At 36.0% G+C, this 23921-nt stretch overlaps 1 protein-coding gene across 1 annotated transcript in view; it reads left to right on the top strand.

Moving 5' to 3' along the window:
- The first annotated feature begins 546 nt into the window (after positions 1-546).
- Positions 547-23921, top strand: part of LOC124300996 (E3 ubiquitin-protein ligase MYLIP) — a 139520-nt gene continuing 116145 nt past the window's right edge. The window contains exon 1 of the mRNA XM_046755571.1: positions 547-1022. Coding sequence (XP_046611527.1) covers positions 936-1022 — 87 coding nt within the window. The 5' untranslated portion in view covers positions 547-935. The remainder of the gene's footprint in view (positions 1023-23921) is intronic.

The raw sequence follows: 23921 nt of genomic DNA, 5'->3' as shown, positions 1-23921 counted from the left end.
AAATTCAAGATAAATTTAAAAATGTAGAAAATTAGCGAAAATATTCGAACATTGTGTCGACCGAATTACAGTGTGTATGTCCGAGAGAAACGGGTGAAGATTGTGCAGTTATGTAACAAAGCAGACTTCCAAATTTCTATTTTAAGACCCATCGAGCGCTCATCCTGCCGCAAATCCTAAAAGTGGAAAATCACGAATGAAAATGTCCGAAAATTCACGACCAAGCACATAAATAAACGAAGAGTATATCAAGCGATACAAATGTACAATTTAGTTTCGGAATAGGTAAAACTGTTAATATTACGCTTTTCAAACGTTCAGTTGGGAAAGATTGGAGGAAAGTGGTTTGAATTTAGCGCGATCTTCTTCGAGTTACCGACAGAGTCGAGGGTGATTTTCGCGTTGCTTTTGCGGTGCGAATGATCTTGAGATCGAGAAGGCAGTGGGAGGTAATCGGCTGCGGCGTCGTCGTTGGAGGGGGAATCAGCTGTGATGATTCCCGTGATTCCCTGTCCCCACCCCGCAACTAAGAAATTGGAGAGTCTGTGTGCTCGGTTTGTGTTTGGCAGGTCGTCCGCGAGGGCAGCGCCATTCGATAAAAAGCGTATTCAATTTAGCGAACTAATAACAGTCCGTGCCATTCCGCACTGAGAAATGGAAGTAGCGGAGACGGTGCCAAACAGTTCGTGTGAGAAGAACACGTTGCCGTATATCGCGAGTGACGTTATGACAGCTGTGATTAGGTTAATACTTTAACCTGTTATGATACAACACCTAATACACTAGTGACGAATCGCGGATGGGTAACTCGGTTTCTGTAACAGAAATAAATTGACGACGTGGTTCGCGGCTCGCTCCTGGATATCGTACCTACCTTTTATTTTTGTTTCAACCCCCGTAACCGAGATCAACGCGTGACGTAACAAAAAACAAAAATGTGGTGCCTAGTGTGTCAGCCCAATTCCGTCATCCTCGAGGTTCAGGTCGACCCGAAGGCGATCGGCCAGGAATGCTTGGAAAAGGTTAGTCTCATCCTCGTGCCGAGGATCCCTCGGATATCGTTTCGAAATTCGAAAACGCGCCTTGAATAACAGGGAAAACAATCGACGAAAGCCGGGCGCGCGTTGCGATCTTCATTTGTTCAAATTAACCGAACTACATCGCGCAATCAAAAGTTCCTCTCGCTGAGTTTCTCTCTCTGAGCGTAACCAACGAGCAAAGGTGCTTTTGAGGTCGTTATAAACTCGCATGCAGGACGCGCAACAGATGCTTTAAAAGTTGATACTCGTCAACGTGGCTCTTAATTTAAATCCTTCGAAGCCGCACGTCTCTCCGAGCGGCGTATATTTACCCAACAAACTTGTAAGCATCCCGCGTCGGTGCGTGGCTGCCTGTGTTTGTTTAATGTTTTCGTACCTCACGCAAGAGAACCGCCAGTCAACAAAGCCCGCAACAACACAATCTCTGGTCGCGTGCTAAAAATACGCACCACTCGTGCTCTTATAATTCCGTAAATGGCGTCCGCTTTCGGCTCTCTCTCTCTCCTACACAGCCGGCGGCCCCGTTTTCACGCATCCAAAAAAAACGACTTACTCCTTTGGCTCCTTCAACCTCCTCTGAATAATTCCCGCGCGCGCCTTTCATTTATTCATTTACCTGGCGATTTTCATGCTGAACGCTTATACCGCGGATAAGTTTTCCTACGCGTACAATGTATAAATATCGCTCATGTAGGTTCCCCTATGCATATGTAGGTACCCGCTGTGGCTGTTTTCTTGCGCTTATACCCGACTTCTTACATCAGGTTCAACCGAACCGCAGGGGGCGGGTCCGCATGTCGCTTTATAAAAAGTTGCTCCGAACTTTCGTAGCTGTCTGCCTGACTCTTCTTACTCCTCTTCTTCTTCTTCTTGTTTTTCGTCTTCTTCTTATTATTATTCTACTTCTTGTCGAGGGAAACCAGTCCGAGTTAACTCTGACGTATGCAGGTGAGAATGTGAAGTTTCTAGGGTGTGTTTGAAGTAAATTTACGTTATATCTCGAGAGGGAAGAAACTTTGAAATACAGATAATAACATGTTAATCCATGCGCTTGAATTCGCATAATTCAACGAAAGATTATCGCATGTATATCCGTGTATAGAAGAAAAAGTAAAAAGTGTCTTTGGCACAAAACGTACCTTATATTCGATTCGATAGTCCTGACCAGCTATTTTTCAAGCTCCATACATTGTCTGTCTAGAATCTCCCCTCGAATCCCTCCGCGTTTTATTTTTGCCCGCAAAGTTTGACGAGGCGAACAAAAGTCCCATTGCATTTAATCGTGCGTTCAATTTGAATAAAATAGCGAAAAAAACCAGCGACTTGTTGACAACGACAGAAATTGAAAATCCGTCTCGACGTTGCAAAGAATTTTTGTCATTTTCATGGTAATAAATTATCGATATTTCAATTCGGTTAAATTTTCTTTATTTTCTTTATCACACTTCTATTCAGCCGCTGGGAAAATATCTCTACTCGTCGTTTCGTTACACGATTTTATGTTTCTTCGTTATGGGGATTGAAAGTCGGCGAAGAAGAGATTTGCGGTATAGAGATAATCTCCAAAGCGGCGTCTCTTATCCTCGGATTTTCTTCCCGCGACGGTCGATTTGTTTATTTATTTTTTTTTTCATTTGCACAGACTGGATACATCCACGATGCAGGCACGCGAGAATCGATCTATTCAAAACTGGTAGATACGGAATTGGCAAGAACTCGATCTTGAAATTCAATTTGGCGCTCTTGTGCGAGTCCGGGAGAAAGAGAGAGAGAGAGAGAGAGAGAGAGAGAGAAAGCCGATAGCGAGGATCGGATCCTTCGGCGTCGTTTCCTCGGATCTAATTTGCGTTTACAATCAAGTTTCTCTCTCTCTCTCCCTCTCAATTTTTCTCTCTCCGAGTATTTTCTCCTTCTCGATCCAGCTGCAGCAGGTAGCATTTAACACCTACTAGCTGTAGATACCGTTAATCTTGGAGGACCAACGGATTTCGACATTCGTTCAAAGCTTGCGCTGTCACAGATAAGATGGAAGAAATTAGAAAAAACAAAAAAACAAAAAAAGAAAGAAAATAATCGATACATATCGAGTATAGATAGCGAAAGCGCGGTTAGTGTTTGAATAGTATGCTATTGAACAGATTCGTATACACGTATAGAGGCTACGTTTATACGTAATGATATGCATGCGCAGTGCTTCTGTTGTATCTATGCAGAGCTGCAGCAGGTATAATACCGAATAGAACAGGACAGAAGATGCATTTTGGTATCTCTCTGCACGTGTCGTGCAGCAACGACGACGCACATTATACTCTATCTTTTACTACACTCTACACGTATGTTATACTCGTGCAGCGCAATATGCAAACTGCATATTCCCCCTGAAACTAACGCGCGCACACACACAAACTTAAGCACACGGTCCTGATTAAGCGTGATGTGTTTACAACAGTTTACCACAGTTTAGAATCTGGCTGCGACACCTTTTGTATACATACACGTAACTGCGTATATCTCTCAGTAACACACACACACACACACACACACACACACAGAAAATTTGTTTGGATGTATTTACAATTAATGCACGTGCAGTTTGTAGAAATTGGTGCGATTCGGTGAAATTTTTGCGGATATCGCTTTACAGTTTTACATGTATCGTTTGTTTTTACTTAATCCCTCACACTTTATACTTGCTGTTCCTACTTTATCAGGCGAGCTGTTTTTTTCTCCGATAAAAAAATTTTACCATATTTACAATCGGTTATTCAAATTCCTGTATACTTGATAGGTTATACGTTATACATGCATATATATATATATATATATAAGATTGTAAGTATCGTAAAATTTTTTTATCGGAGAACAAAACAGCTCGCCAAATAAAGTAGGAACAGCAAGTATATATATTAGAGTGTCCCAAAAAAACCGACTATTTTTTTTTTTTCAAAGAACATTGAAAAATCGTCAGAGTATCTCTAGAAAATGACCCTGTGAAAATATAAGCTCTTAATATTAATATTTAGAGGTGGCGATTTGTAATTTTCTATTTCCCATTTAAATAACATGGGAAATTTTTTTTTTGAACTTTGGAATTTTGTGATGGGATAACGAGCTACTTCACAAGTATGACAAAATCAGGTCTTATAGGAAATTTGATGCTCTACAAAAAAGGTCTGATTGACATTTTGCGTAAATCCAGCCGTTTCAAAAATATCGAGCCTCAAACTTCGGACTGTTTGAAATTATGCTTTTTTTTTCGTAAATACAACAAAAATTAATTTATATGTATTATAAACCCAAAATTATCAACTGAACAATAAATATATGCATATATTTGACGGGATGCAGATCCGAAATTATTAATAAAAATATTAATAATTCGTAAATACAACAAAAATTAATTTATATGTATTATATGTAATTAATATTTTTATTAATAATTTCGGATCTGCATTCCGTCAAATATATGCATATATTTATTGTTCAGTTGATAATTTTGGGTTTATAATACATATAAATTAATTTTTGTTGTATTTACGAAAAAAAAAGCATAATTTTAAACAGTCCGAAGTTTGAGGCTCGATATTTTTGAAACGGCTGGATTTACGCAAAATGTCAATCAGACCTTTTTTGTAGAGCATCAAATTTCCTATAAGACCTGATTTTGTCATACTTGTGAAGTAGCTCGTTATCCCATCACAAAATTCCAAAGTTCAAAAAAAAATTTTCCCATGTTATTTAAATGGGAAATAGAAAATTACAAATCGCCACCTCTAAATATTAATATTAAGAGCTTATATTTTCACAGGGTCATTTTCTAGAGATACTCTGACGAATTTTCAATGTTCTTTGAAAAAAAAAAATAGTCGGTTTTTTTGGGACACTCTAATATATATATATATATATACACGACATCCACACCCATATTGTCCATGATGCGTTAAACGCTCACGGATGTATGATAAAACATTGATTTTTCTGTGTTTTCTCCCTAATCTTGGGAGATTTTCTTTTTATTTCATTTGGTTGTTTTTTTTTTTTTTATTTTCTTATTTTTTTATCTTTTTTATCTTCCGTCTTATTACATCATACAAAAGACTACGTATATTGTTCTTCGCCCCAATTTTTGTCAAAAGGTAACAAAGTAGACGTGTAACACGACAGCGTTTCTCCGTATTATTATATAACGTATAATATCGTTGTTTGCAGAATTGCAAAAATTTTATACGTCGGTATGTAGGTATCTAACCTACCCATCCACCCATCCACCCACGTCGTACATTTCAATATAAAAACCGAATAGCTGTGTGATACACGATGTCACGACTGTCGAGTTTGTCACGTATGCCTTCTTTCGTTCGTACACATGTGTACATATCTGCTCCGAGGAAAACGTATAACAAGATACGAGAAATCATGCGTAGAAGAATAATAAAAGGAATGCCGTAGAGAGGACGGATAAAACGAGACAATTCGGTTTTATCTGCGGTATAATAATAATGATAATAACATCACCAATAACCATAACAGTAATAAACTGGCGAGATTTTTGCGGGCGTGCAGGGATGTGAAAAACTCTCGGCTGGAACGAGTAAATAAAATTTATTTTATTACAAAACGGAACTTGAGGGTGAATTTTTAACCCTTTGAGTTATAGCGGTGAGCATTCTTACCACCTATTTTACATCCTTTTTTTTTTTTGTATATTTTATGAACTCTGATAACATATTTCTTTGCGGTTTTTTACTATTTCTGATAGTATACTGATAGGTTTTCAATAATCGAGAGTGATTATTGCGATACAATGAAAATTATTATTGTTAGAAACAGATTGATTGAAAAACAATCTCGGAAATTGAAGGAATACACGTCGACACATACACGTGTAAAACATGAATTACAAATTTTTCGAAAAATTCGGATTCGAAAAATCTCAAGATGGCGGATCCAATATGGCGTACGCAAATTTCAAATTCCATCGAATCCGTAGATGAAACTCTGTCCAGGGTTTTTCGGGGTCGCTGATTACGATTCTGAAATGAGATTTTGAATATTCCGTGAATTTGAATCCAATCAGCGACCTCGAAAACCCCTGCGTAGAGTTTTTTCACCGTATTTGATGAAATGTAAAATTTTCGTCCACCGTATTGGATCCGCCATCTTGAATTTTGAAAATCTGATTTCAGACTTGTAATCAGTGACCCAAAAATCCATCGAATACTTTCTCGTTATAAATGTTGATAGCCAGTAAATAGTACATTGACCATACTGCTTCAACAACTTTAGGCCAGATTTTCAAGGTTAATATTTCGGTCTTTCTGAATTTTTGATACGTCATAGTTTACTCTGAGAAATAACAATCCTTAAAAAAGAATTGCACTTTAAGCCGTACCATTTGTATAAGAAACGCGTTGATCAATTTTGTCACGATTTAGAATCGAAGGTTTTCGAATTTTTGTTACTTTCTGTTGCCGACAAAGAACGTGTTTTTTTTTTCTTTTTTGTCGAACTGTCAAAGAATACGCCTCGACATTTTCAATCCTATATATATATATATATATATATATATATATATTTATGCATAAAAGGGGGATAAAAACAATGAATTGTTTTTGTGAAAAAAAGTATACCTACGTTTTTTTTTTCTTTTTTTTTTTTGGCAGATCGTGAAATATCGAGAATAGGATAAAAGTGGGATCGTAATTTAAATTATGGGTGTAAATGTTTCAGGGATTATGTTGAAAATTTTCTCACCGAACAATGTATTTTATTATATCCCGCTGGGATATTTTTGTTAAACTGATTTTAGCAGTTATCCAGAGTTCCGTGTTAAACACGCCGTGTCGACACCCCGAATGGAAATTTGGGGGCAATCAATGTCCGAACCTGCGCGGCGAAAGGTTCTTGACAATGAAGCGACCTTCGAGGATATCCTACTAAACCAGGATCCGTTGATAGCTGCGCGGGTTACGAGGAAACGAGCTGAAAGGGTTTCGGGATCAATTTTCAACCCCAAAACTTGATTGTTCATTAAAAACAAGGTTGAAGTTAGCGACTGGACGGAAAAAAGTCACTGTTTACCAATTTTAGGATGACTGAAGGAGCTAAATTTTTTAAATACAAGCGCGTTTTGTTTTGATTTACGATTTAATGAATTTCAGGCGATTAAAAATTCGCCAATCAACAATTTTCCTCAACATGCATCGTTTATAGTTAATATAACGTTGCGAACTTCAACGTGATCATTAAATCGCTCTTTTCTTTTGAAGCTGCACGCCGTAAAAATATAATTATTCATATTTTGTATGTGCTGTAACTGAGCCGGTGATTAAAAAAAAAAAAAAATTTATTAGAGAAAAAAACCAGCCATTAAGAAGTTATTATGTGAATACTTATAATTTTTATTATTTCGTTTATCGTGTGAAATTACAGAAGCAGCGAAGGTTACGGGTAGAAATATATTGCTTAGGCACTTCACTGATTGAGAGAAAAAATTTGTTAAAACGAATAGTTTGATTTTGGTGGTTAAAAAATAATTGATTCAACCATCGATTTGTTCGAATGAATAAATCTCAATCACCACAATAAATTCGAGAATTTTTAATCTAAAAATCGAGTTACTTAAAGTACATATCTGGTTTATCTGACAGATTTAATTTTTGATTTTTACAATTATTACTTCGTTGGGTTGACTAAATATTTTGGTTAAAGTAGGTTGGCCGTAAATTTGAATGCATATCACTGAACGAAGTGTTATATAGTAATCAATCAATTAATCAACTAATAGTTGTATATAATATACAACAATAAAAATCAACAAATAGTTGAATTGAATCAAGTCAATCTATTTAATAAATTTCAAACTCTGACTCCGTTGATTACACATTGTTAAATATACTATATATTTACTTTATTGGAAACATCCGATGATTGCGAAGACCAAATTAAATTGTTTGACCGAATTTCCGGTGCATTTCAAGTAACGAATCGATAGTTTTTGGATACCACATATATGTCCTTTATTTGAGTTGAAAGAAAATTTATTTAGTATGTTATTAGATCGAAAAATAAATTATTGATTGGAATATTCCTTCAAGCTTATACAGTACTTATTTTTGTCAATGCAAAATTTATTTGATTAAAGAAAATGCACCGATCTGTACAACCTGTTGTATTTTTTTTTCTTTTTTTCTTCGCGTTTCGAAATCGATCATTCGAATTTTTGATCATTTCATTTTCGATTCGTAACCACTCCAAATAACTGTCGAAGTTTTCTTCAACCTCCGTTGAGTCTCGTCAACAACCAAAATTTATTGTCAGTAATTCTAACAAAACATTGTTTTACTCGATTCGAAAATTTGAAGGGTTGTTCCAATCAATGATTGAATCTATTAATAAAACATTCGTTGGATCGAAAAGTCGGTTATTCAGATCAAAAAAATGATTGCCCAACCAATTGCGTAATACATATTCTTTAAATAAATGTTTTCCCGTCTCAACATCCTTGTCTATGATTCGACGAGTTATTAATGTGATGGAATTATTTTTCGCTTAGTTCCCGTAACTCAAAATATCGTTGTATTCATTAAAATAATATTAATTTAGGTGACCGAAAGCCAAATCGTTTGATTTCACAAATTTTTTCTCCCAGTGTTGAATTATAGAAATATATTGATATATATATATGTATAATAGTTTGTAAAAATATATCCACATAAGAAAAAAACATTTCATCGATGATCGTAACTTTCTGCTAAGAGTTTTTTTTTATATCTTACTCACATTTATTTTAACAAATTCGTTATTTACGATCAGATAATTTTTTTTAACGAAATCCTGAAATGAATTATAATCCCCCTGCAGACGTCGGACGCAGCAGCTGCTTTTCTTCCTGATATAACGAATATCCCAACGTGTAACGTACAGCAATGGCATATATTATCCAACATACAGCTGCATTGTCAGAGTTATATATCGAATTTTTATGTATAACAGGGGCGATATTTTAAGGAACCTTAAGCCTCGTCAGTCGTTTTTCACATTTTCGTTTTATTTTCACTTCAAATATTGTATAAAATATCAAGGTAGAGATGAATAATAATAAAAGAAAACAAAAGAGAATTAAAAGGAACGAGGAGTTAGTCGTAGTGAGTAATTACATTAACATATGGGGCACGGAGGCTTACACGCAAACAACGAATAGAAACGACGATGCGAAGTTGAATTAAATCTTCGAGTTAACCCCTTCGGTCACATAAAATTATTGCGTATTGGTTTTTTGGGGTCGCTGATTACGAATCTGAAAGCAGATTTTCAAAATTCATATTCTGTAATAACATAGCATTCTTTAATGCTTTTTTACTCGAGGCGAGATTTGCAAAACTACTCGAAAGCTTTTTTTTCCCATAATTTTTATTATATCATACGCTCGGCTATACGCGCTACTTTTTCTCTTTGCGTGGATACAACTTAATGGGAGGAAATTACCTTCCGAAACGATGCGATCGTTAGCGTTGATTGTTATAAGGAGAAAAAAAAGAAAAAAAAAAAGATAACAAAAGGTTCATATCATATATCATTTAATTCTAATCCATCGATCAATCAATCTATCGATCGATTAACATAACCGGTCGTGACGTTGATACGATAAATTTAGTTTATTCTTTTAAGACAATTTATTCATTTATTTAACAATGTCGTTGAAAAATGACGATCCGTCGATATTTTCAACTCACCTTTTTCATCACGTACAAATAATTCAACAATCAATTACAATATTCGTTGAAGTGTAGCGTTTGATGTATTTATTTATTTTTTTTTTGTTGTGAGTTATTCAAACGTTCTTTTTTTATCATAGGAAAATTATTATTGAATTAATTTTTTCATCGTACAGTACGAGGTGTTGTAACAATTGTTTTATATTACACGTCGCTAATCGTTGCTTGATCATTTCAAATCACCTTTCCGTAAATGTAGAATCCACCGCACTGCGTTCGCAGTTCGACAAACGAACGACAATTGAAATTGAAGAGAAATTTGAAAAAGTCCGAATTGAGTTCGTAACGATCGAACAACGGATCTTCTGAAATTGACTATTACACGAAGTGCTCGGTTAATCAAATTTTCCCCATCACGGTGAAATGACAAAAAATTCCTCCACTGTCCGCGTGTTGTTTCCTTTTTTTCTTTCTTTCTTTCTTTCTTTCTCTCCATCTCTTTTCCGTCTGTTTATCGATAACAGCGCACCGCGTCATCGGATGGGGTACTTTTTCAACTGCAATACCAGAACTACCGCAGACATTGTCGGAGTTCATCTGACAAAAGGAGTCTCGCTTTTGCTACTGGGGGGTTTTTGAGCCAGGAAACCGTTGGTTCGTTCACTTCTATGTCCAACCAACTTTGCGCATGCAACTCTGCTGCTGCTGCAAGGCTTCCCTGCAACTGCACCAGTAGCGAGGTTGCATAGCAATCAGAACCCGGGAGGTCAGCATTTGTATCAACCCCGTTACTGGTTGCCTTACACCTGGTTGCTCCTGTTCACCTGCACAGCTGCTCGCGATGGAGAATGTTCAAATTAGCAAAATGCAAACCCGCAATGCGCGTTGTCATCGTGAGTGAGCGATTCTATCGCCATTTTTCACACGGTTACGAAGATGAAGTTGGCGACGTTGTTGCGACGATTGACGTTGCGGAAAACCCGTTATTTCGCAATTCTCACGAATCTCTGAATCGCGGCAAATTGTAACGAAGGAAAGTATATTCATATTTTGAAAAATCAACTGTCTCAATCGATTTATAATATACAATTTCTAAACAGTGATTTATTTTCAAACCACATTTCGTTTAAGTTTACGTTAACAGCCTTGAGTCTCTTTCATGGTTTAAATTCCGACTCTATTAACTGTAACCCGCGATTATGTGAATTGATTACAGAAGCAAAGCTCGGCGATGAGTCACAAAATTATTCAAATTTTATCACCGGTCAGATATTTTTACCGGGCAGGTAATCCTTCGTTCAAATTTTACAATTCGGACGGAAACGTGTGTGAATTTCGAATTTCATATTCAACGATGTTCAATAGTTAGTAACGTTATTGTAACGATTGAACTTTTGTTAAAGCCCGTTATTTTACAATCTTACGAATCCCTGAAATGCACTAAATTATAACAAGGCAAAGCGGTAATTCATATTTTGCAAAACTTGGCCACTTCAAACTCACTACAAAATTGAAAAATAACAATGTTTTTCCACCAATCTTTCATTACGTTAACATTACTAACTTCAGTCTCATAAGATTCAAGGTTGATCCTACAGCGTATATCAAGGTTCTACATCTCGAGTGATTGATTATCGTAGCAGCGGCAACGAGTTCCTCCAAGTTTATCGTAACCTGTACTTTTCGAGCTCGAAATATTTTTCTTAATATCGTACAAGTGAGAATAGAGGATAAAAAAAAAAAAAAAAAAAAAAAAAAACATTCAAAATCAAAAAAAAGCAGGACAAAGATAAGAACAAAAAGAGATTGTTGAGAGGTGGTGCGAATGTGAAGAAAAGGAAAAGGAAAGGAGGAAAATGAAAATGACACTTTAGTCCGCAGTTGCAGAGCTGAGTGAATGAGCTGAGTTCATTTTGCGAAATAACTTTGAAATGCAAATTACACGAGAGAACGGAGTCGAAGTTCATTCCTTCTCCTCCCGTTTTAAGGCTTTTGCTTTTGCCTTTGCTTTTGCTTTGGCTTTTGCTTTGGCTGCGATCCTCGAGCCGTTCGATTACCAAATCGTACAAACTTCGTCGTCGTCGGTTTGTCAGTCCGTCAACTCGGTTCATTCGTTTCTCCGTCCGTCCGGTGAACGCGGTTTAAAAATTTCTGTCGTCGACGACGGTGGTCATTTATTTAACATGCAAATTGTCGCATTAATGCGTATTCTCACACGGAATACGCTGGCGTTTCTGTCTATATACATAGATGCATATGTACTGACGGAGGCACGTATATACGTACGATTTACATGCCGGTAACGGATGCTAAGATTTTTCTCTGCAAGATTGATGATCCTCCATTTAGACCGAACCGTTTCTGCACCGTCGAGTTGCAGCTTCGTTCTTTCTTTCTTTCTTTTCTTCCTCCAATGTCTGTATAATGTAACGTGTACAGGTATGTCGGTAACTTGACTGTGAAACTTGAGCACAGTATTTGTTTAAATTTTTACCGATTGAGAATGAAAACGATGAAAATTTACCGTACCTCATCGTAGGATCCGTTCGTTCACTCGCTTACGTATTAGATTTACAAGCTATCGTTTATTCATAGGATTTGAAGTGATTCCATCCATTGGACCATTCACCTTGGAATTCGTTTGATACGATTTTCGTGATACGAGGTTATTTATCGTCGTTTTTGATCACAATTCTGTGAATGGTAGATGATTCCAAGTGATTGCAGTTGACCACGTAATGAGCTTTGGTTTTCATTCTACTTGCTACGATACTTTGTCGTTTGTTGGTACGTAGAGAGAAACTGTTTAATCGCTTCACGAGAGGAGCGCAACTCGTACTTTGACTCGTGTTCTGAATCAAGAAACTCGAGAGTTGATCGAGTGCGAAGGAAGACGAAAATCACTTCAAGGGAAGAAATTTCTATGGAGTGTTCGGAATAAAGGTTGTGGAAAATCGTTGGAGAAATTGGTGTGCCAAAACATCTTTTATACACGCATTTAAATCATCGTCTAGAGGTATAAAAGTCTACAGCCGCAGAGAAGTTTAAAGTACGGTACGCGATAACCAAAAAATGTTGTACCTTATAATATCAGTACCCACGAACAACGTGCCTTGTACGATGTAGAGACTGCAAGGAAGATCGTTTACCGTTCTCACAAAGAAGAGTTGAAATCCTCCTTTCTTGGATTTCAGGCTGTTCATCTTTCTCCATTTGCAAGACAAAACGCAAGGCAGTCTTTATCTGCAGTGTGAACTTTTCTAATACATACGAAAAGTAAATTAGCCACATGGACGATGGTTGATGAAAAGACTCTTTCTGAAACTTATGATTCTAGTTCACAACGTCCATCGTCATCAGTGTCGAACCATCGCAATGAGTTACTAACGTTAGTTGGTTGTTGAAGGTCTTAAAAATCGTGGAGGTCGATGTGGTGGTCGCTTCGTGATAAGTCGTCGTTACGGGTCTCTGAACTCTTCACAGAGGAACGAACCTTGAGAACTAACTACCATATTGTCGACCTTGTCGATGATGATACTAAAGTTTGTTCAGCTGCACGTTGCCTGTTGGATGCATGCGAAACGCGATACGTTTATGACGTATAAAGGGGGTTGTCTGGTTGGTGCGTTTTACTTATGGACCCATAACTACAACAATGAGATATCGTGTCCACGATACGTTTCGGCTGTAAAGCACATCCAGCAATTACTGTTACGTTATACGTTGGGAAGTTAATGGTGTTGTAAAACATTGAGCTGTTGAAGTTGCGACGGAATTCACAGATAACGTTGTTCTACAATTATTGAACTGCAAAGAAGAAGAAGAGGAGGAAGAAGAAGAAGAAGCACAAGAAGAGGAGGAACGAACCTGTCATCTTGAGATTCTTACCGTTTATCAGAGTATTGGATAATACTTTAGTAAAATATAGTTCATTTTTTTTCTTATCTACTGTATTACAGTTTCGCCAATCGTCGTTGAGACCATTGGCAAATCACGTATTGAGATAACCCGCGTTGCGTGACGATTTAAACCTTATCCCGCATGCAAGCAGCTCTGAACAGGTAATGCAAGCATGACATGTCACGGACTCGGTTCGTTTCCATCTATCCATCCATGCCACGTTTCGATCGATATATCTACATCAAATATTTAACTTGAACGTACGGCATACGGTGTATAGATAGATTGTATACGGTTGTGCCAATTCTATCTATCTACTCCCAACTCTGATCATTCCCATACTTCCTCCTTTTGGGGCTACAGTATAACTGGATGTATGATAAATGTAGTTGTACAAAGAGAGAAGAAGGAAGAGGAGGAGGAAAGATTTTGATATCGGCCAAAGGTGAATCTTCTCTATTCCATAGCATTGGAATCCATAAGCAATGAAAAGATGTTACATGGGAACTTGTATCTTTCGAATAATGCAATATGGAAAGTACGTAGAAGAAGATGGATCATTTGAATATCTTACGGAGGTACACTTTCGAAAATATTCGTCGATCTCGTCAGTCGTTGATCAGTCGATCAGCGGTATGTTTGAAATCAACTTGATTTGTCTTGATCCGTCAACTTGGAAACAAGACAATCCCGACCCTTGCTTATTGTCATTCGAGAAACCCTGAAAAGTTCTTAACGTTTTATCGACGACGAGAAAGAAGAGGTCGTAATCATGCCTTGCATCCTTGTCTCGCAACAAGCGGGTAATTGTACCCATAATTCGCATGTAGAGTAGAGTGTTTCCTTATATGAATATATGTATATCCCATTCCGAGTTTACCGCAGGCATATATATATATAATATGCATAATGGCGATGGAATTAGTTGGCAAGTTTCCTGTAACGATGTATGTTTAGGAAAGATCGTTACTTCGAACCTTTGTCAGTGTCCGAAATTTGGAAATACCATGATAAAAACGAAACGTACTCTTATTTCGAAAAGCCAACTCGTTTTAAAAACCATTATAAAATTGCCCAGTAACGATTTTCGTTACGTTTTCAACGTTACTAACTTGAGCCTCATTACGCATAGCCAATTATTTTATCACCAGTCACTGAAAATATTCCGATTTACGTCGCGACGTCATCCATCACGTACCTACGTACATACGTTTACTCGACGATTCATCCACCGAACAGAAATCGACTCGTTCTAAAACTGTCATATCTAAATTTTCTGTACAACGCATATGTCTGTATCGCGCGTGGATTGGGGCTTGCAAAACTGTTTTATCGACCGGGTCTCCCTGTCATTTCAACACCGGACTAACCGACCGCTTACTGGTAGGTACAGTTTCGTTAAATTGGATTCCGTTCGGATAGATTTGCGTGCATGCACGTGGATCACCTTGCAGCAGCATTCGATGCGACGTTGCCGATTTTACACTTTGATATTTCTCTTACTAATTGTAACAATTTCACTTCCCTTTGTCGTTTTCCTAATCTTATTCCTCGGGGACTTTGTCGTGAATCGCGTTGTTTGATCGACTGGATGGTGAACTATATTATTATTATTGTTATTATTATTATTATTATTATTGGTGTTATCATTGTTGTCGTATTGTTCGCACGCATTGCGTGCGGTAGGTCTGAATCGTATGGTTGATAATCTTTACAAGCATCCTACTACTGCTGGTTTTGACATATATAGGTATATATAGGTAGTAAAGATTTGTGCGTGTGTGTGTGTGTGTGTATCCTATCCTTGTATAAATATTGTAGGTATGTTTACAACGTGTATATAAATGTAAAATGAAGCCGTGGTAAAGTTCCGAGTCCAAGGTACGGTAGTTCATACAGGATGACGCATTTTGTCGTTGCGGTTCTTCTTTCTTTACCTTTCGTTATACTTATCGTGTCGTGTAATACTTTATTTTCGCTCGTGTACGTATACTTACTTTCGTTTTAACTTAAGCATACTCGAAACAATAATTTCTAGACTTGCGACTTTGCGGATGAGATACTTTGGTATACGATACGTAATTATAAAGTACGTGCATTACGTTAATTAACTATTGTTACACTTGTGATTATTTCGAATCCTTATCACGCACTGAGTGTATATTAATAATAAATTATCGACAGGCAAGTGTTTTTACTTTATTTATTTTTTTTTTTCTCAATTTCCAAATCAACAACTACGATTGTAAACAAAATTCCAATGCGAATAATTTATATCAATAAATGTTGAAAATTGGCATGTTTGTTAGATATTTAGAGATCTTTTTTTTTTATGTTTTTGCACAATTTTCAATCGAAATCGATTTCAGTATTATTAAATATATCGAGATTATTATAATATTTATAGGATAAAAAGTTGTCAGATTTAATTGACGAGAAATCGATTCTCTAGATATTTTAAACCCATTACTGATTGTTTACAAAATTATTAATTATCACGTTTGGTCGTTAGACCGGTACATACATATGTACGTATATCTTATACGTACATATGTAAAATATCTTTACGAATAATCTACGACTATGCAGATGAGGCGAACTTTGGACCGAATATACAATTAAACGCGTGTAAGGTGTGTTTGCCACGCACACATTCGACCTTTAAATGTCGCATTTAAGTTCGAGGTGTGACCCGGTCTTTTATTGTATATACGCCTTGTATAAACCTCTCAACGCACGCCCAACTATACATTTTTTTTTTTTGCAAACTGATCCCAAAGGTCAGGTTTGCAATTTGCAAATGGGGTCGAAACGCCGATTGTATACACCCTATGTATGCTTATATGTATATTATGTGCAGGGTATGCACATCGACTCGAGCGTCTGATAAATTTTCAAATAATTTTTTTTTTTTTTTTACTCAACAACCTCGCATATCGAGGCGATAACGATAAGTTGTATTGTTTGCGTTTTTTACTCTTGCCGCGACGATCGATCGCATTGTATAGGTGTGTCAAGTTTATTCGAAAAGAATGAAAATTACGATGATTAACATTTTTGTGTTCGCTCTTATGTCAAAAATGCAATCGAATAGTAATGATATTTTATTTTTCTTACACATCTTCTCATCGGTGTTAAAAATTTTTTTACAGTTCGTCAAATTTTTCCGAATATTTTCAGATTTTGGAAAATGTTGGGTTTTGTTTCAAGTTTTTAAATCACACCTCAGATATACCGAGTCGAAAAAATCTGAAAGAAAATTGCGATTACGTTTTTGGTCATGTACATTGATACAAAAAATTATAAATCCAATCTGAGACGTTGACGTAGAATCTTGATCGAGGTGTCACGGAATGCCCCATATATGTATATATATACACACACGTGTATAATTTTGTTTGAAGTATACCTATTATTTTTAAGCAAAAAATTTAGATTCATTTATCCAACGATTTTACGGTCCTGGTATCGTCGACAGCTTCTATAAACATGTATATAACAACAACAGCGTATTGATTGCGTGCAATGTATAATTGCGTATACTTACGTGTACGAGGAATGTCATAGTTTCGTCGATTTGTCATCGTCGTCGATCTAATCGCGTTGCTGGTACACAACGGATGAAGCGAACCGAGCGACGAATTCTTTTTCTTATCTGTAATAAGGTTTACAAAAATCTCGATATAATTTTAGACGAGAAATATCTTGGACTGTTTTTCATTCGCTGTTTTCTTTCTACATAATCATGCTTATTATTTAAATTTTATTAACAAAGATGGTGAAAATAATAATCTGCGCTGATTTCTTCTTACGCTTTGTACTTGAACACCTATGATTGTATTGTAGTTGAGTGTGCGTATGAGGATAATTTTTGAAAATTAGAGAACGTTTCAATTTCTTACTATCTATCGTGTACGATTCTCTGAAAGTTAGCCGCGCTGTGTTTCTTTTTCGAAAGCGAACTTGAACCTTCTCAAGTCACGACGCGACGTGTAACTTTCAAGATTATTATAACTATAAGGTGCAAATTGTTATAAAATTTTCCCTTCCTCTTTAAATCTATAAAAATTTTTCTTCTTCTTGTTTTCCCTATGAAATGATATATTTTAAAACGCCATGTATAACGTAAAATACGATCCGCTGGTGCGGCGCGGAAGTTATTCGATTATACAGATTTTATGCCCTGATCCACAACTCGGCGATGTATAATGATAATAGTGAACGATCGAAGCGTATTATTATGGTCATTATCCTTCAACGGTATACCATTAAATTCTGATGCCTTCGACGTGCGAATTTATTAGTTCTGCCTTACGGTATTTGCAAAGTGGCGTTTGAGCCTTGCGCAGTGGTTCGAAATAGCGAGTTTCGGGTGGAATTGCATTAAATTGTTTGAATTTAAAATCGGACTTGTTAAAATGCGATAATCTACATCGATGTTCGTAGAAATTTATAGGATCCATATCGAAAGGTATAAACGATTCGAAGCGCGGAAATGTGCAGTTGAAAATAAAAACACGACGAAAGGGATGTTGAAAAAAAATTTTTAAACCAATTTTGAAAATGTACGCGCGTGATCTGGAAAACTTTCTTTTTTTTTTCCTATTATTAACTCGCAATTTCAACTCTCGAAAATCTTTACGGTGTTAGAAAAGCCGGGGAAACCTTGCAACGTGATTATTCTATTATATTTATACCGTAAAAGTGTTTTAATGAAAAATAATACATTTTAGTAACAAATGAATTCTTTGCAAATCGTTCGAGACAAAGATTTTTTTTTGTTGAGCTTGTCGTCGGGAATGAAAAGAAGAGAAAGAAAAAAGAAAAAAAAAAAAAAGAGAAACCTAATACGTAGAATTCGTACAATTAATTACAAACGATAAATTTTTATCATTCGGCAATAAATAACCAATTACTATCGTCACTCGTAGTATAACTCACAATCGTAGAATTTAATTCTGTAAAATCATTCGCGCGTAATAAGATTTTTTTTTTTTTTTTTTCTCAACTTTCCATTTCGCAGAGAATAACCGCGAGATATTTACGTACAGATACACCTTCCGAATACCTTCCCCCTCTGTACATTCTCTTCGCAATATGCGCAATGTGCAATATTGGTTCACTGTAGTGAATTACGATCAAGTTGGCGAAAATCGAAAAGGTAGAAAAATTTTCTCTTAAGATATCAATGCGCGTCCCCGACATTTTTCCAATAATATTCGTCGTCTTCTTCTTCCGCTTTCCTGTGTCACATATATAATATATCATATATTACGTAATATTATATGACACGTGCAATATACATATATACACATATATGGGGCATTCCAGGGGGTATCGATCACGATTGGAAATTGAGATTTTAGGTTCGCCCCAGACTTTTTTCGCGTGAAATTATCAGTCGAAAAACAGTCCCTGTTATTTATACATTTTTTTCTTCAACAACCTCCATCCGACGTACGATTCTTTTTTTTTTTCCTTATTTCCGAAGTGCTCGTTTTTTGAATTCTGAAAAAATTTTCGAACCAATCACCAGTGAAATGTAAAACGAAGTTTTTTGTTCATTTATATGAAAAAAAAAAAAAAAAAAAATATGCAATTTAAAATAATGATTACAAATATTTATTACTGATATTATAAACATTCGCTATCACAATGTGTATATTATTTACTTTTTAATTCACTTGGAGTTTTTTTTTTTCGATCCACGTTATCAGAAGTCATGTTTTTTTTTAATTCATTTTGAATATGAAAAATTTATTCATATTATTACTGTTTTTTTTTTTTTCGTCGTTATTATTCTCCAAGTCAAAAATAAAAAAGGAAACTGAAAATTCGGGTCCTTCGAAATTCGTGGCCAGAAATTGACGCAATTCTAGTCCTGACATGCCGACCGGAAATTGAGTGAAATACATTAAATCAGCGCGGTGCCGTCGAGCTTCTCCGGACCGGAAATGAACTGATCGCCGAGACATTACCCCTGAAAATACTCGCCTGCCACTCGAATCGTTCCGACACTTTTCTGCTCCTTTTTGTTTCTTTCGTTTACCGGCTCGCACCGACTTTTCCTTTCCTTAAAATAACTACCTACGATTTCAGCGATATTCTTTCGCCCACATTTCAATTCCCCGAAATTTTTGGTCGTCAAATTTTCCCCTCAGTTTAATTGACTTCGTTTAATTTGAATTATCCCCACCATTAAATTTTATTATTATACTCAATTCACGCATCACTTTCACTTTCGTTACATCTATTTATCGATGTCATTTTAAGGTTAAACTTTGGTACAACAGTTATAATTAACTACGGTATAATTGGCGAGTAAGTTTTATTTATTTATTTTTTTTAGTCAATCGAAATATTTGTAATGTATATTTTTTCTTTCTTTCGATCTCAAAAAGTTTATATACGTATAATTCAAACGCCGTTTGTGATAAGCCGATCATTTTTTTTTTTTTTTTTACCCACTATAAATTATGTTCTATAGATAACTTATCGAATCACGGTTCTTGGGTGTAAAAATGAAGAATGTACCGATTGTTTTTTTCATATAGTACGTGTACACTGTTTTATGTTTGTTGAAAATTTATAGCTGATTACTGCGTAATAAACTGCACAATTGCATTATGTGTACGTATAATACAACAGAATAATCATGTAAATTTTTCTCTGTTTCAGGTAAATATCTTGCGATATATATATATATATATATATATGTATTGTACGAACGTCTGCAGCAGTCGAGTGTTGAAAAATTGCAACGAAATCCCAATACTGTGGTATGAAATTTTTGTTTAGGATGTAATAACGATACACATTTATCATTCATTAGTAACACCATTCTAATTTCACGAGTTTGGTTCGGTTCGTAATCCGTTTTTAACCGACCGATCATGGAACCCATGCAAATATTTATTATACGTCAAACACGGAAGGTGTTAAATTTTGCGATTCAAGTTCCAACGCTTATCTTCTTCATTACCACGTAATTATTATTCGCGAATTTTCATCTGGGTGCGTAAATACTCGAGCTATTTTTGCTAGCTGAATAAATAAGTAGATAAATAAATAAATAAATAAATGAATAAGTGAGTAGAAAAAAATGAGGCAGACATGTTATCGTTAATTAGTCGCAGTGAAGAGCCCTCGTCGATTTCGATAATACAATCGTGTACGATACTTTATATTTCTTATGTTTACATTGCTTATAACAGAATATTATGTGTATCGAGACGATCTCTTGCAACTTGAAAATCAACCGCGCATGCGCCAAATAATTAAATCTCATTGGTCGGCGAAATCTTCACGCAGCGATATTCTTGTCCGCGACGCAGGCGTGCCAACGTACGCAAAATGTGTACGTTTGAATTCTCAAAGAGCATAAGCATTGAATTCCGACCGTTCTTTGAAGAATCGACTTTCCGACCCGACAACAAACGCTTCCCAAACCTTTCCGAGTCGCTGCCTCAATTATTTGAGATTCTAGCCTCGAAAATTCGTATCAACCGCATCGCCGGCAGAAAGAGTTCGACAGTCGAAAACTCGGGTTGGCCAGCCTGCGCGAAGAGCCGATAAAACTCGCGCATGCGCGGTTCATTTTCAAGTTTCAAGAGATTGTCCCGGTACATTACGAAATAGGAAAAACAATAGTGTGTAACAATTGATATTTTCGAAGCTTTCAGAGCGCGACGGAGAAATTTTTCTTCTTCTTCTTTGAAAAAAGAAAAATACGTTTGGAAAACCCGAGATTTTTTTTTTCTTTTCATTCGTAATTTTCTCGAGTCGTAGAAGTCGATGTGCTCTAGCTGAGGCCGTGGTAAGAAGGAACGACGAAGGGTTGGATTTTTTTGGTCAAGAGGATACTAAACGAGTCCCTGTCAAGTATAAGTAATAGTCACCTACCTGTGGCGGCGGTTGACCGAGAGAGACGAATCGTCGTCTAGCCACACGGTAACGTCACAGTAAATAAAAAAGACCTTCTATGCTTTTTCTTTCTTCTTATCGGATAAGAAAACATCTCGTACAAGATTGGATGGATATACCGAGGAATACGTTTTGCTGCTGTTGCTTCATGTGTGATCGTAAAATATTTATCGATGATGAGAATACTTCTTCTCTATTCTTAATCGATGATCAACGAAATAGTAAGAAGTTGGTTCACGGGGTCGATAGACAAGATGAGCGTTTACAATATTCGTCAAATTGATAACGTATAAATTTTCATACTCTCTCTCTCTCTCTCTCTCTCTCTCTCTCTCTCTCTCTCTCTCTCTCTCTCTCTCTCTCTCTCTCTCTCTCTCTCTTTTTTTATATTCACCGTACATGTAATTTACATTCTTGGTTGAATGTTGGTTGTGCGATTAATCGATTAATCCTGCGATACTTATATTTAATTGACGGTTTTATCGGCCTATCGATTGATCTTATAATATTGAATATTCGTTGTTATTTTTTTCAAATTTTTTAACTCAGCACTTCAAGGCTATTTCAATTTTCTATTTGTTTATTCAAAGCGGACGCAAATTCTAGAACGCGAATATATACAGTTCCTTTGCAAATTTATCTTCATCGCGAGTCGGCGAAGATGAAAAAAGAAAAAATGTAATGAAAAATTGTGGAAAAGAAATATTTGAATTTTTGTAAACATTACTTCTGATAATCGTGAGTCTTTTTTTTTTGCTGTTGTAATTTTGACTCGGTTAAATTTGCGTCTGTGATCTTGCGTGTAACCTTATTCAATGCGAAGTTTGGTGAACTTTGGCCGTTGCCGGCAAAACGACATAATGTACAACATTGGTACGTATGTAGTAAACTTTGGCAATTCCGATTTCGCGTTATCTTGACAAGAGATGATTCTCTAAAGAATTTCAAACTTTCCCTACTCGCAATCGGCTCTCAATCTCTGTCTCTCTCTCTCTCCCTCTTTGTAGCCAAATCTCCTCGCGTATAAGTTAGGCATTATCTTATTAAGTTTCAACACGCGTACAAATCTATGAATAATCTTGCGAAGAGAAGTTTATTCCAAAGTTAACCTAAATATATACACACACTTATAACGTGTAGAAAATACCTGAAACTCAGGTGATGTAATTCGGAGTAACACTGATTGAACTCGGTTAATTACTTGTAAACAAAAACGCCATTACATCTGCATGATATATATAATTAATAAGTCGTTGAATCGTCAGAAAAAAAATGACAGAATTAGCACTAAATAAAGTAGTTACGTGTGAGGTTAGAGAAAAAATTTCAAATAATCATGTCGATGATTGAGCGGACGATGAAATAAAATTAATCCGATTAAAGCTGATACGTGGAAATATTTTTGCGTAGCAAAGTTTTTAACCGTGTGATTTATTACATATAGTTATCGGATATTATACTTGAATCTTGGTTCATTCATCTTGTCGTTTTTCTGATCATACTTCATTTAAAAGAAAAAAAAAAATGTCGGATTCTTTCAAAGTCTTTTATCTCTCGCCCGACGTACGTTATTAATTTAAATTATCGTACACGCGTACTTTATTTATTATATCTCTTAACGACGTCACAGCGATACGATATGTATAATGCTTTTAATGTACGGGCCTCGTTATTATCAATTCCTTACCAAAGAGTTTTACCGAATGCCGATTGGCTGGCGACATAACCGCTAACCGTTGATAATGATATCAAAGAAATAGAGTCGATTAAAATAAGACTAACCGTGTCACGGCGAAAGATTAGAAAAAGGAAAAGTTATCGTGCGCCGCTGAACGGTAGAGTGGATATTTATATCTGATAACGGTCAAAGTTTTTTTTATCTTATTCTTTATTTTTAGTCTGTTTTATTTTTTTATTTTTTTTTTTTTTGTTACGTTTGTTTTTATTTTTCAGATCTACTTTCTTGCTGCAGAGAGAAAGAGAACAAAAACGAGGATACTCGCTTTAAAAAGTTTTTTTACCCGTATCCCTGCAAGTTTCCCTAACTTGACGCGTAATTTTATTTCCCTTGACGTGAATTGTTATTGTTATAAGTATGTTACGTACACACGACACTACGGTGATCCTTATTTAAGGTTGTGTTGTAGGTGTTGACGAATTTTTTCCGTCGCATCTCCCAAATTGACTTTAAATAATTCCAAATCAATCGGCTTAATTATACCACATTATTAACTCAACTCTGAGATAGTTCAGTTTGCGACTGAAATTTCTTACGGAGATAACATGGGAAAAACTTTTTTTTCTCCTTACATGCTTTGTTGTAAAAGTAATAATGTTCAAC

The sequence above is a fragment of the Neodiprion virginianus genome, chromosome 3 (assembly GCF_021901495.1).
Source record: "Neodiprion virginianus isolate iyNeoVirg1 chromosome 3, iyNeoVirg1.1, whole genome shotgun sequence".
Classification (NCBI taxonomy): Eukaryota; Metazoa; Arthropoda; class Insecta; order Hymenoptera; family Diprionidae; genus Neodiprion; species Neodiprion virginianus.
The sequence above is the reverse complement of the archived record's forward strand: the minus strand, read 5'-3'. Positions and strand labels throughout refer to the sequence as shown.